A 13,746-nucleotide genomic window follows, 5' to 3' on the forward strand; every position below is an offset into this window, starting at 1 on the left:
CTAGCCGGCCCGGCAGAGGAGCACCCTTCAGGGTCTCCCAATAAAGCTCCTCTCCCTCCTCCTGTGCTCTCGAGAGGGAAGTGCTCCCGCACAGGCTACCTCCCCCTCCTCCTGCATTCTTGAGAGGGAAGTGCTCCCGCACAGCCCCCACGTAAGGGCCCGGAATCTTCCTGAGGCAGCTTTTCACGTGCTTTCTACATGGCACCTGGGTGGTTTCTAGAAACGTCCATCTAAAGGCTAATAACAATAATCTCTAAAACATTTAAGGCTTGCCACACGCCAGGCACAGCTCTCAGGACTTTCCTTTTTTTTTTTTTTTTAATGTTTTTATTTAGTTCTGAGAGAGACAGAGCATGAGCGAGGGAGGGGCAGAGTGAGAGAGAGACACAGAATCTGAAGCAGCTCCAGGCTCCGAGCTGTCGGCAAAGCCCACTTGGGGCTCAAGCTCATGAGCCAAAGTCGGACACTTAACCGACTGAGTCCCCCAGACGCCCTGGGTGCTTCCCTGCTGTTTGCACCCTGAATCACCCCCTTGTTCTGTGGCAGCTGCCACCACCCACTGCACCCAGGTGGGGCTGGGAGAGGCTGTGGCAGCGCCCAAGCCCCGCTGGGCTGTCTCAGTGACTGGCTCCGGTAACCGACTCTTCCTGCCCTCGGCATCTACTCCCTCAACAGCACAGCCAGCGGGGAGATGCCAGGCCTCCCCCAGCGGCAGGAAACACGGCTCTCCTTTTGTGCCGGACAAAGCCTCGGTGTGCGGGAGGCCGCTGGGGTGACCTTCCTGCCAGCAGCAGACAGGATTCCCCCGGGCCTGCGGGCTTCCTGCCCCAGGCAGCTCCGGCTTTCTTGCTGATGCTGCTGACAGTCATAAAGAATGTGGGCCTGGCTGAGAACCAGAAAACAGTCCTGCGGACACGATTTGGACAGTTGTGCCGGTGACACTGGCCCAGGCCAGTCACCCAGGGCACCTGGGATGGATGGGACTGGGGGGTCAGTGGTGCAGGCCAGGGGGGACAGAAAAGATGAGCTTCTGCTAAGGATGCCTGTCCTTCCCATTCTGGAACTTTCTGGTTACTGATTACGAGTACTTTAATCCAGGAAGGAGAAGAGAAGTCTGGATTGGGTGGCTCCTTCTCTGAGAATGGGGAGGAAGGGGGAGGCGGAGGGAGAGAGAAACGGCCCCCTTGCCAAGCACAGATGTCCCTGTGATCTGAAACGAATGGCCGCCGCTTAGGCCAAGCCCAGCCAAAACCGGGTTAGGCTGGACAGAGAGATGGGGGTGAAAACCCTCCCAAGTTTTGCTGGGCGACCACCTCAGAAAGGGCTCCTTCTGTTTAGCAAAAATTCACAAATCCTTGTGCCTGCCTGCCAGGAGAACAGCTTGCTTGAAAAGCAAAGGCTGTCATCCTGTAATTAAATCTGAGACCCCCCTCCCTACGTGACGCTGAGATGGAGCCGCTTATATAACACGCCTAAAAATAAGCTGATGAAGAGACGCACTTTTATTCTCCCTGCTCGCAGCCCTTTTCTCCTGGGCCGCCCAGGCAGGGGTCTGCTGAGCCGGGGTCGGCGTCCACAGGGCCACACGGTCAGGTTCTCGCCTCCGACGGCAACCCAGCACCCTGCATGCATGAGGGCCTGGTGCCGGAGCGCAGGGTGGAGGCGGGGGAGCCCTCTGGTTCAGAGCTACGTGCTCAAGATCGCCATGGCTACATGCCTCTCTGGTGGCGCAGACCGCAGAGGTGAGGACTGGCGATCAGAAGTGACAGGGAAATGAATGCACCTGCTTCCTTGCGGACACCAGCTGCCCCCCCGGCCCCGCCCCAAGTGCAGGAAGACCACCACCCTGTTCTGGGGGCGCTGGGACCCGCCTGTCTTGGCTGGCGCCAGTCCTCTCCAACTTCTCCATCGTGACAATGCCTTCCTCTTGTCGGTGTTGGAGGGGGTGGGCCAGACCCCGGGTCGGGGCAACCATCTCCCAGCTGCCCCAAGCGCCAAGCTCCAGGCCAGGGGCCGGATCCCGCAGCTCCCAACACGCTCGGAATTAAAGGGAGAAGGAAGAAGGTGGGGTTTACAAAGGGCTCCCAATTAAAGAGGTGCCGTGACAAGAGTGCCCCTCAGTCCTGGGAGCTGGCGTTGTGGCACACCTGTCAGCACCCAGCCCGCCATCTAGCCTCGTCCCCCACTTAGACCCTAGAGCCTCACTCTCGGACCTGAGCCCTGGCCCCAGACACCATCACCGTTTAAAGGAGCTTCCTTGCAAATAAGAAACCCCCCAGAGAACTCTGGGGGGTCTCCAGGGGGCGGGGGGGGAGCTCAGACCCCTCCTCACGGCTGAAGGGCTGGGGGTGCCTATGCTGGAGACCTTTCTGTGCCCGAGCCACCAGATGGGGGCTCGACAGGCCTGCCTGGCCCAGGTCTCACGCGGCGCCTGCCATCAGCCCCTCTCGCTTTCTGGGTGATACTCGGTGTGATGCTCACTCATGTCCACTTGGGGCCGGTGCCGATGGCTCCCCCCCCCACCCCACCGCTCACCTCCTGGCCAGCTGCCAGGGAGAGGGGGCGGTGGCCCAGGACGGGAGGAGTGGGTCCCCTACCTCAGCCGCTACATGCCCTTGGCAGGAGAACAGTAGTCAAGGGCAGAATCTTCCAGAGGCGGAGTGGTGCTTAGGGCTACAAATGCTTCTCAGAAGAGGACTCTCTCCTCCCTCCACTGTCTTGAGGCCGAGGGGAGCATCCAGCTCAGAACTCTCCAGACTGACACCCCACCCCACGCCCTCCCTGGTTTTCCTGCCAGCCTCCACCTGTCATTCTTCTGTTCCCAGCCACGTCACTTCCCTTTGGGCAAGCAGCAGCTCCACCCTGCAGCCACCCAGCTCCACCTCGGCCCCCCTGACCCCAGTCAGGTCAGCGGATGTTAATCCTAGGGCCGGCAGGATGGAAGTGTGCCCCGCAGCATGCTGGCCTGGAAGGAAAGAGAAAGGCGGCAAAGAAAATCCTAACTTCACAGCGGCTCAAGCACACGACTATCCCAGTGGTTACAGCCGCTTTGAATTAGCTTTCTGTCGCTTACGACCCAAACAATCCCAAAATCTACAAACGCGGGATCCACTTTAAAACGCTGCAAACGACAAAGAAAGAAGAGGAAGCCACAGCTGGTTTCAGGGAGGAAATGAAACCAAAAAGGGTCTGTGATGGAAGGTCGGCAGACAGGAGGCCGGGCAACCTCCCCCTCCACGTCGCTCCCACGAAGCGGAACGCAGGCCACCTGGGTCCTGGCAGACTGGCTGTGGCTTTGGGACCTGCCTTCGTCCCGGTCTGTCCGACTGGCGTCTTGTGGGGCTGTTGTCTCCCTGGGCGCCTGCGCGTGAAGGCAAAGTATGAGTGACTGTCCTGGATGGGACACTGGCATAGAGAGTCAGGCTTCGTTAGAGGGACACACTCAGATCTGGTGTTTTACAAAGTAAAGCAGATAATTCCTCCATATGTAACTCTAATTTATGCAAATATTATTTCAAAGGAATTGTACTGGGATCCCTGAGTGCCAGCTTGGCCAGCTTCCCCAGCGGAACCTCCCAGGAAAGGCCCTGGAAAACCAGGCAGCTCTGCCCCTTGATCCTTCAAGGAAGGCTCTGCTCCACCCACAGGGCACTCCCTCCCCAAAGAAACTGCCCCCAGCAAGGGCCGTCTGCCATCACAGGGTCCCCTCCTTCCCTGGGGCCCCCCGCAGTCCTCCCCACAGGGTCCTCTCTCCATCCCCCTCAGCCCCCTCTACCATCTTTCTGGCAAATTCTCCTCCCCCTCCCCCAGGATGTACCCCTCCCAGGGTCTTCCCGCAGGCACCACCCCCCACAAGGGTCCAGCCCCGCAGCATCCTCCCCAGAGTCCACGCCCCCCCGGTAAGTCCCACCCCCCAGTATCCTTCCCTCTCAGGTTCCTCCCCAGAGTCATAACCAAGATCCATCCGCCCCCCCCCTCCGCCCCGAGCCTCCGCCGCCTCGCAGACTTACCTCCCCCAAGTCCGGGTCCGGGACGGACCGTGCCGCTGTGCGCCGGCCTCTCCCCATCCTTCACTCCGCCCGCGCGCCCGGCGGCCGGCCGCCCAGGGACCCGCCCCCGCCCCGCGCGAGCCCGCGCCCCCCGCCGCTAGCAGGGAGCGGCGCCCAGGGGCCGCCCCGACTCGCGACTCTGCGAAGAGCCGCCCCCACGCGCGCTCGCCCACCTTCCGCTCCCCGCCTCCAGCACCTCCGGCCCACGCCGCCCCGCCCCCAGCCCGGCTGTCGCCCGGCCCCCAGGCTGTTCCCAGGGCCGAGGCCCGCGCCGCGCCTCCGCCTCCTCCCCCGCGATCGACAGCGCCATCGGCCAATTGCTGCCCTCAGCCGGCCCGCGGGCCCCGCCTCCTCCCATCTCCGGAACCCACCAATGGGAAGGGCGGTGCGGGGGCGGGGCCTGCCGGTTGCCTGGCAGCGGCGCGGCAGGGCGGGGGCGGGCGGCCGGGGGCGGTGATCCGAGTGTGGGGGGCGGGGCCTGCGGGGGGCGGGGCCTGGGTGCTTATAAAGGCGGCCGCCGGCGGGGTGCCGCGTTTCTGGTCCGGTTTCGCGCGCTGCCCGCCCGTTCCCGCCGCGCCCGCCGCCGTCGCCGCCCGCGCCCCCGCTCCGCTCCGCGGTGCCGCCGGACCAGCACCATGTCGCTGTCGCGCACGGAAGAGATGCACCGGCTCACGGAAAATGTCTACAAGGTGAGCCCCGCGCCGACCGCGGCGTCCCGCGGCCAGCCGCTGGGTCACAGGTGGGCTCGGGAGCCCCCCGCCCTGGCAGCCCTGCGCTGTCTCCGCGCGCCCCTCCGCGCCGGGTCCCGGGGAAAGGGGCCCTCGGTCCGGAGTGGAGCGGAGTGGAGGCCCCCGGGGGTCCGGGGGCCGCGTCTCGCGTCGCTCTGCGCCCCGGACGGCGTGGTGGCCCCGCGGTGGCCCCTCCGGCCGCGGTCACGCAAGCCTTTGGGCACTTTCTCCTCAACAGGCTTTCCCTTTCCGCACCTCCTTCCCGGGCGGTGATGGACGGGGCCCCAGGTGGGAGGTCGCGCGCGGGCAGGTTGGAGGGGTGGACGGATAATCCGTCGTGTTATGTAACCGCGGGGGGAAGACTAATTGTGTAGGAGGCTGGCGCGCCTGCCTCTGCCTCCGGTGTGTGCGGAGAGAGGGGTTCGCGTCCTCCTCTGCACACTGTCGCTGTCACGTCTGAGCCCGCGGAGCCCCGCGGGAAGACCCCTCCCTGGTCGTTTTGTGCCTTGTCGACATTAACAGGCCCTTGGGTTTCTGTTTCTCCAGCGTCCATTTTCTCGGTTTGGACCCTCACCTCCACTAAAACGCTCCCGGGGGCTCCGGGCCCAGGGCAGTCCCAGGCCGGCGTTTTCTCAAGAGGGCGAATCAGCCCCGGGCGTGTTCAGCAATCGTCTTACAAAGCTCTGCCTATTTCAGAACTGTGTCTGAAGGTTAAGTGGCAGGCTGGGAGATTCAGGTAGTTGGTGTTTACGCGGCGGCTGCTGGTTCACGGCCACTAAATGGGATTGCAAGGCACCCGCGGAGCAACAGTTCCAAATTGTATTAACCATTGTGGCTGTGCCTTTTCAGCCAGTGGGCTCTGAAGCCGTTCCCCCTTAGGCTCGCTCAAGCTCTGGACGCCCAGAGGGAGACCTCCCGGGTGGCCCCCTTTGCTTTCAGCTGGGTTTCGAGTGGCAGACTGTCCTGTAACCCGGCTTCTCACGTAGGTTTGCAAGTTAGCGCTGGGTCACAGCAAGAATTCCGAAGCTGGCTCGGGATTGAGTAAGTCGGGTCTGGAGCCATGTTGGAGCTGCTGGTAAACACGAGTCAGAGGCGGGTGAGGACTCGGCACGTAAAAGGAACAGCCTCTGGGGCTCTGTGTTTGGTTTCACATCAAGTGTGTGGCAGACGTTTCTGGTTGTGTTCTCTACAAATGCTGTCAGGGAAGAGAGATTTATTAAATTATTAGTCATTAGTTCCATAACCGTTTGCTTATTATCACAGGGGGTGGAAGGGAAGTGCCGGGCAGAGGATCTTTTTCCTATTTTCCTTGCTTCTGCAACGAAACCATTAAACAGGAACTTCCATGGTGAGATTCGTGAGGGGCACACAGCCTGGCTTCACTCTGGGGAACCCCATGATCATCCTTACTGAAACTCATGTAACCTGGGCAGCGAGGCGTGCAGTCACGGCTGAGCGGCCTCGAGTCAGAGCTGTGATTTACCTGGAGATCTGCAGGCAGCATGACGGCGAGGGTGAGGGCTGAGAACCCCTGGAGGCAGCCTGGAGGGTTGGGGTGCACATTCAACAGGCAAGTCTGTGGTTTGTGCTTGTCGCTCAGTTGACTCATGAGCTCCCGTGAGCAAGCACAGCAGAGCGACCGGCGACCTGGGGGGCCTGATGCAGCCAGTTTTGATGGGAACAGTTTTGGTGGGGCTGTGACCCCCGAGAACGCTCCCGGCCTCACGGCAGGCCTGCACTGCAACACAGGCGGGTTGGGTTGTAGGCGGTGCTCTGTGGCCCGACTGCCAAGACTTGAGTGCCGGTGCTGTGTTACCCTTTTGTGTTGTGTCACTGGGGAGCTCAGGGCTCCGCGGAAGAGCCGGTGCCGATGGGGTGGCGGGGGCAGGCCGGCCGGGCAGACAGCGGCCCGCACGGAGGCACAGTCGGGGCGAGCTGGAGCCCCCCCGTGTGGCCCTGGCTGGTCCTCTGTCCCGGCCGGGAGCCCTGCTGCCTCCGTGCCTGGCTGGCTGGCTGGCTGGCGGAAGGGTGGCCGGGATGTGGCCCCAGTCGTGTCCCCCGCGCCGCGGCGTGGCTGTTTGCTTTGGCCCTGCATCCTTTCAGCTGCGGTTCTGAGTGCTGTTTGCCTTGGCAAAGACGGGAGCGCCGGGGACGCGCGTCCTTGGTCTCGCTGATTAAAAATGTGAGAATAGACCACACTCCTCCCTGGAGGAACCAGCAACACGGACTCTCATCTCCTTCCCTGTGGCCCGGCTCCTGCGGGAGCCACGTTCTCGGGGAATTTCGTGGAAGCCGAAGAGGAGAGCAGCAGAGTGGCTTCCTGGTGTCCGCTGAGAACTCACCCTCGGGGCTGGGCAGGGCATCAGGCACTGGGCTGAGGCCTTCAGGGGATGGGGGTGCAGGCAGCAGAGCTCAGAGTCCAAGACCTGGCCAAGGGGCAGCCCTGGGGCGGGTGTCTGGCGTGAGGGACGGAGTGGGGAGGCCAGCACGACTGCTCAGAACGAGCCTCGACTGCGGCCGCCTCAGGAGAGATCTCTGATGACCGTGCGTAGGGAGAGGGGCCTCTGGCCCTGGGGATTCTGGGGAGCGACCGTCAGGTTGGTGTTCTCGTGTCTGGTAGGCTGGGAACAGCCATGGCTCTCAGGTGACCTTGTGACCCTCGAGGGGAGCGGCTCTGCAGGGTTCCCAGGAATAGCGTCCGTTGCTTGTTCTGAGGATGTGGGAAGGGGGGAGGCAGCCTGGGAAGGGGGGAGGCAGCCGGAGAGGAGGAGTTCCCAGGAAAGTCGCGGGTGTGGTTGTGTATGGTGGTGTGGTTTCTGAGCCTTGGTGCACAGGGCCAGGCTGGTCACTAGCGGCTGTCTGGTCACCCTCACCCCATAGCTGTCATGGGGAAGCTGGCCCGACCGCAGCCACCCTGTGAAGGCAGTGGGTGACTGGGGCTCCCAGAGCCAGAGCCAGGCAGGTGGGCCGCTGCTGGTGCCATTGGTAAGGCTGGTGCGAGATGGTGGGCGGTGGGCGCTCACGGGAGGGAGCTGACCTGGGCAGGCGAGAGTCCACCGCTGGCTTTTCCCATTGAGGGTTGGCTGCCCGGGCCCTGCCCCCTGCCCTCCACTGTGTCCCGTATGCTCTTTCCGGTGGGTGTCTGGGGGAGCCATGGGAGCCCGGGGCCACTGACCTCGGGCCCACTTCCCTCACCCACAGCTGGACATCACGCTGGAGCGTTTGCTGCCATCAGTAGCCCGAGGTCTGGTGTGGACGGAGGTCAGAGGACCCTTAGCTGGAGAAGGTGCGCTGGGCTCTGATAGGCACCTTCCTTGGCAACGGAAGTGTCTGCTGTGTGTGTGTGTGCGTGTGTGTGTGCTTGCCTTGCCTACACTTGCGTGTGAGCGTGAGGACGCGTGTCCTGAGTGTGTGCTGTGTGCTGCCTCCGCGTGCATGTGAGTGTGAGGACGTGTGTGCTGTGTGTGTTCTTGCCTATGTGTGCGTGTGAGCGTGAGGATGTGTGCTGAGTGTGTGCTGTGTGCTTGTCTCCGCGTGCGTGTGAGTGTGAGGTCGTGTGTGCTGTGTGCGTTCTTGCCTGTGCGTGCATGTGAGTGTGAGGACATGTGTGCTGTGTGTGTTCTTGCCTGTGTGTGCGTGTGAGTGTGATGGCATGTGTGCGTGCGTGTGGTGTGTGTGCTTTGCTTTAGAGGCACTTTCAGGGGTGCCCTGTCGGGGGGACGCCTTCTGGGGGTGGCAGCACCCACCGTCACTCTCTCAGGTGTTGCCCCGCCGGGAGCAGCGGGCACGGGGGCAGCTCCTGTGTTGTGCTGACCTCTGAGCTGACCGGCTGTGGCAGCTCCTTGTGCCCAAGTCCTGTCCCGGGGACCGCCGGCTCTGCACAGGCTCCTCGCTGACAGGATGCTTGGCACATGGCCCGGGAATGTAATGGGGTGGCCTGGGGGTGCGCGGGCCCAGGCCTGGGGTTCCATGGAGTCCTCCTGCTGCGTCAGGGGTGTCTTGCTCGCGCCGTCCCCGTGGGCCTTGCACCAAGCACGCGTCTTGTGCCTGGGAGGCTGGCTTGGCTCATGGGAACAACCCGTGCACCTGGGGCCTCAGGCCAGACTGGTGGCTGGCTCTGGCCCTGGGCTTTTGGGGTGCCATCAGCAGGGAGAGGCGCACATGGGTGCTGCACAAGCACGACATGTTGCGCGGTTCTGGATGCATCTCCCTTAGGGCCAGCGTGGTCCCCGTGTCCCCTGGCCCGGGTGTGCTGGCTGGGCTGTCTCGGACAGGCCGCCTTGCGTGGGTGCCTGGGCTTCTCTTGAAAGGGAGAAGCTTTTGTCTGCAGGCTGCGTGCTCCCAAGTGAGGCCAGCCTGCCCCCGAGTGCCGGGCGTGCTGACTCGGGAACGGGCCTGGCGCCCTGTCAGGGCCTGCACTGGAGTGCCGGGCCTGGAGGGGCAGGCTGGGATCTGGGGCGCCTGCGTCTGCGCCCCGCCTGGGGTCTGCCCTCCTAGTCGCTCCCGGGGCAGCAGCGCAGCCTCGCATGGGCCCTGGCGGCTGTGGCAGGTCTGTGTCCCCGAGCACCATGTGTCCCCCTTTCTTGAGGCCCGAAGCATGCCGGGTGTTGCCTGGGAAGCGGTTGGTCCTCCAGCCACCTTGGCCTCGGTCCCTGGGGGCGGGGGGGGGGGGAGCAGGCCTGTGAGGGGAGGGGCTGGGTGTGGAGGTGGGGCCAGACCAGGCCCCTCTCTAAGAGGTGACCTTGGGGACAGGGATGGGGGATGCATGCCCACACTGTCCACGGGAGCCTGTCTGGCCGCTGGGCTGCTGCAGGCCAGCGAGGAGGCGGCTCGTCTGGCCCTTCCCTGCCCTGGCTCCGACCCAGCACGCGGCGGCCAGGACAGTCCCAGGTCCCTGCAGGTGCCCCTCCCCACTCCAGGGCCTGTCTGGGGTCTTTGGCTGAGAGGAGCACCTGAGGGCACCGCTGTTGGGGGCGGAGCACGTGACGTCTGGTTGCGCATCCCTGGACCCCACGCTGAACTGAGATGCCGGGGCCGGCGAGGGCTGCTGGGAGCAAACAAGGCCGCCGATCAGAACACGGTGTCTCCTTCACGTCTGGGGTTTTAATTTTTTCTTACAGATGGTGCTTTTTAGAATCATTGGACGATTTTTAGAAAGTCCTGTACTAAACATACGTGAAATAAGTGCGTAGGGTTTTCCTGAAACTGCTTTGCATTCAGAGTCTGGCTCTCCTGAGTTCCGGTCTAGGTCGCAGTCCTGGTGTCACGGCGTCCTCCCCCTCCCCCGGGCCAGTGGGTGTCAGTGACCAGTGTCTCCTGAGCAAGGCTTGGGGATTTCGTTCCAAGAACAATCTTCTCTGATCGAAGAAGGTTCTCAGACAATAGCCAGGACCCCTGCCTGTTCCTTGAGTTGGGAATGGTTTGTGGGTGTGACGTCCAGGTTTGCCTCTGCCCAGCCATGAGGGGGACAGTCACGGGCCAGCGTGTGCCAGGTGACGACACAGGTAACAGATCACAAAACCAGGATACCTGTGGGGCGCCTGGGTGGCTCAGTCGGTTGAGCGTCCGACTTTCGCTTGGGTCATGTACTCGCGGTGCGTGGGTTCGAGCCCCGCGTCGGGCTCTGTGCTGACAGCTCAGAGCCTGGAGCCTGTTTTGGATTCTGTGTCTCCCTCTGTCTGCCCCTCCCCCACTAGTGCACATTCTCTTTCTCTCTCTCTCTCTTTCTTTCTCTTTCAAAAACAAACATTAGGAGCGCCTGGGTGGCTTAGTTGGTTAAGCGTCCGACTTTCGCTTAGGTCATGTACTCGCGGTGCGTGGGTTCGAGCCCAGCGTCGGGCTCTGTGCTGACTGCCAGCTCAGAGCCTGGAGCCTGTTTCAGTCTGTGACTCCCTCTCTCTCTGACCCTCCCCTGCTCACGCTGTCTCTCTCTCTCTCTCTCTCCTAGAAATAAATAAAACATTAAAAAAAAAAAAAAAACCTAGGATACCTGTGACCAGAGCACGATAGGTGTTTGTGCTGGGAAACAAATTGACATCTTGATGTTGGCGTTGGCGGCGAGGACGGGGTGGGGGCTGTGGGGACGGGTGGGGACTGCCGTCCTGGAGCGACTGTCCAGCAGGGCACAAGCATCCCCCAGGGCCACACACAGAGGCAGAGTGGCCTTGCCATTCCCGGTGGGGCTCTTAAAAGAAGGGGTCTGCCGCCCAAGGTGAAGCAGACCCAGGGCCTCTCTGCACCCGCTGCCCCTGAGCCCGCTGTGGGGCTGGTTAAGCCCCCTCTGCCCCTGGAGACTGTCTCCAGTGGGAGAGGCTTGTCGTCTGCCCCTCCTTCCATTCTCTCTGCTTTTCCTATAGAAGCCACGTCTTTTGCAGTCTAGAGAGTGGAGTTCAGGCTGTGGCCTGTCTTTCCCTTGGGAATCCAGGGCCTTGCTGGCCCCAGGCTGGGGCAGCTTGGATGCCGCTGTCAGCCGGGGGCTGTGGTCAGGCCAGGGGCCAGAGTCATGGTTTCAGGCCCCACCTGGGGAGGGGGCTGTGAAGTCAGGTGTCTCACTCTCTCCAGCTCTGCCTCGGTGGTGGGGGGCGGCCACCTGGCAGGCCACCTGGGCTCTCCAGCCTGCTGGAAAGTAACCTTGACAGCCATGGGCCAGGCACTGTGTGCTGAGAGCCGTGCGCCCGACCTCGTTTATCCCGCTGCCCGAGGGGACCCCGGCGGGCCCCAGTGGGTGGGGCAGCCTCCACGAGGGGACGCAGGGTGTTCCAGCCATCAGCTGGCCGGGGGCTGGGCTGGAGCCAGGCCTGCTGAAGCCTGGAGCCCTTTGTCTTTCCACTCGGGGTCCCACAGACCTCACGCAAGGTTTTTCTCATTGACGAGTAAACAGGCCCGGAGAGCCCTTCCTGGCGTGTGGAGGGCGCTGGGTACGTGGTGGTTATGAGAGTCCTTGGGTAGCAGGAGGTCAGCGGCAGGGCGGGCAGGCCCGGGCGAGGCTGGCTTCCTGGGTGCCATGTGGCCTGTGTTCTCACCAGCATGACGGCCTCCTTGTGGGCGCGTCCTACCTGATACGAGGACAGTGGGAGGGGGTGGTTCCGGAACATTCCAAGGCTGCATCCCTGCTTGCTCATAGGTAGTTTTTCCCTGGAGCCCAGCCCTGTGAAACTCAGGTCAGAGCCTTCCCAGGGACAAGGACGGGTCAGCGGCCTTGGAATGTTCTAACCGGGCAAGCAGGAACCAGACTTCGTTTTGCTGTCAGTGTCGAGCCTTCACGCAGCGGGGGGGTGGCCCGGTGTCTCCACACGCCCTGCAGCACAGTGGCACAGGGTGGCCTCGATGGGACACCCACTCCTCACAGCTTCGGGGTGGGAGCCCGAGATCCGGACGTGGGCAGGGCTGGGTTCTCCTGAGGCCTCTCCCCGGGCTGCCCACGTCATCACGTAGTTGTCCTGTGTGTGTCTTCGTCTGATCCCTTCTCGGAGGGACGCTGGTGCAACTGGGTTAGGACCCATCCTAACAATTTCTTTCAACTTAATGGCTTTTGTCAGGACTGTCTGCAAGGACAGCCACGTTCTGGGGGGCTGGGGGAGGTTTCAACATACGAATTTAGGGGACACCGATGTGCCACTGGACCCCCACCCCAGGGTGCAGTGGCTTGTATGGTCAGCAGGGATCCTGCGTGCTGTGTCTCTGAATCCGGGTGACACGATTCCAGGCAGGTCGTATCGGGGGCCCGTGATGGTGTTCTGTGCAGCCGCGGTGAAGCGGCAGTGGCGATTACGGATCTGAGATCTTCACAGGAGCACACGGGTCTCGTCACGGAAGCGGTCGGCGGGAGCGTGGGCTTCAGCTCAGTGCGAAGCGCAGACGGAAAGCAGTGCGGGCGCAGGCCCCCCTTGGTGCAGGGCCAAGCAGTGGAGAGCTGTGCCCGCTGAGGTCGAGATGGGTAGAGTGTGTCTCAGAGGCAAGGCTGGGCTGCGGGGCCGGTGTTTGCACCCTGCTGCAGGGTTTGCCCGGTCCCCGGGGTCGGGGAGGGGGTGCCCAAGGCGTAGGAGGTGCTGGTGCTCCAGGACCCCGAGTGGGGGGCGGGGGCCTGGGGCCCCTTGCTCTCGCATGGACTCGAGCCAGGACCGCCCAGCGGGCCAGAACTTTGTCTTCTGTCCCTGCCTTGCTCTGCCAGTGGCTCCTGGGGCCTCAGGCCCCTGACCCCTCTGGTGGCTGGCCAAAGACGTGGGTTGTCACTTTATTGTAAGTTGGTGGCTCGTCCGAGAGGTGACGGAGGCAGGAACCGCCGCCTCACCACAGGGCTGCTTCTCTGCCTCTCTGACCCCTCTCTGGCCTAGCCGTGCCGCCCTCCCTTGGGGGTCAGGAGCTCCAGCTCCATCCATTCCTGAACAGTCTGCCGCCTCGTTTCCTAACAGCGGGTCCTGTTGCGTCTCCGTGCTCCATCCCTCGGAGGCTGTGGCCGGGTTGGCCTCCCTGTGGCCACATGTGGCCCTCGTTTCTGCTGGTGGCTGTGGGGCTGAGGCCATGAGTGCCCAAGGTGGCGGGTTGTGGCCTGAGGGGAGGGGAGCTGTGGGGGGGTCGTGGCCCATGGGGGCGTCCCGTGGGGCGTGCAGGGAGGGGACCCTGGTGCTGTTAAAGTAGAACTGGTCTGTGTGGAGGGCTGCGTGGTTTGTCCCTGTTCCCGTGGGGGCTTTTCTGCGTCCTCTGCTGGTCTTCACTCTCCCATCATCACCCCGTGGACTGTTTTGTTCTGGAAGCTTCCCTGTATGCAGTCATTTTCTGAACAGTCATGGACACATTCTTACTTTCTCTCTGGTTCTGACCTAGTGAGTTCCAGCTCAAGATTCGCCTCCTCCAGGAAGCCTCTCCCAGCACTCACTGAACTCCTCGTTGATTTATTCCCTCAGAAAGGGTCCCCAGGATAGATGTCCCTACCTTTAGAGCGGAACAGGGCCTTCCGCCTGCCTTCACCC

General features: G+C 62.8%; 1 protein-coding gene across 3 annotated transcripts in view; it reads left to right on the forward strand.

Annotated features, from left to right (window-relative positions):
• The first annotated feature begins 4,601 nt into the window (after positions 1 to 4,601).
• BAIAP2 (BAR/IMD domain containing adaptor protein 2) overlaps positions 4,602 to 13,746 on the forward strand; it is a 61,893-nt gene continuing 52,748 nt past the window's right edge. For all 3 annotated transcript variants that reach the window (XM_039226298.1, XM_039226300.1, XM_039226299.1), the window contains exon 1: positions 4,602 to 4,738. In XM_039226298.1, the coding sequence (XP_039082229.1) occupies positions 4,685 to 4,738 (54 nt within the window). In that variant the 5' untranslated portion in view covers positions 4,602 to 4,684. The remainder of the gene's footprint in view (positions 4,739 to 13,746) is intronic.

Source organism: Hyaena hyaena, unplaced genomic scaffold (assembly GCF_003009895.1).
Source record: "Hyaena hyaena isolate Hyena2069 unplaced genomic scaffold, ASM300989v1 scaffold_21, whole genome shotgun sequence".
Classification (NCBI taxonomy): Eukaryota; Metazoa; Chordata; class Mammalia; order Carnivora; family Hyaenidae; genus Hyaena; species Hyaena hyaena.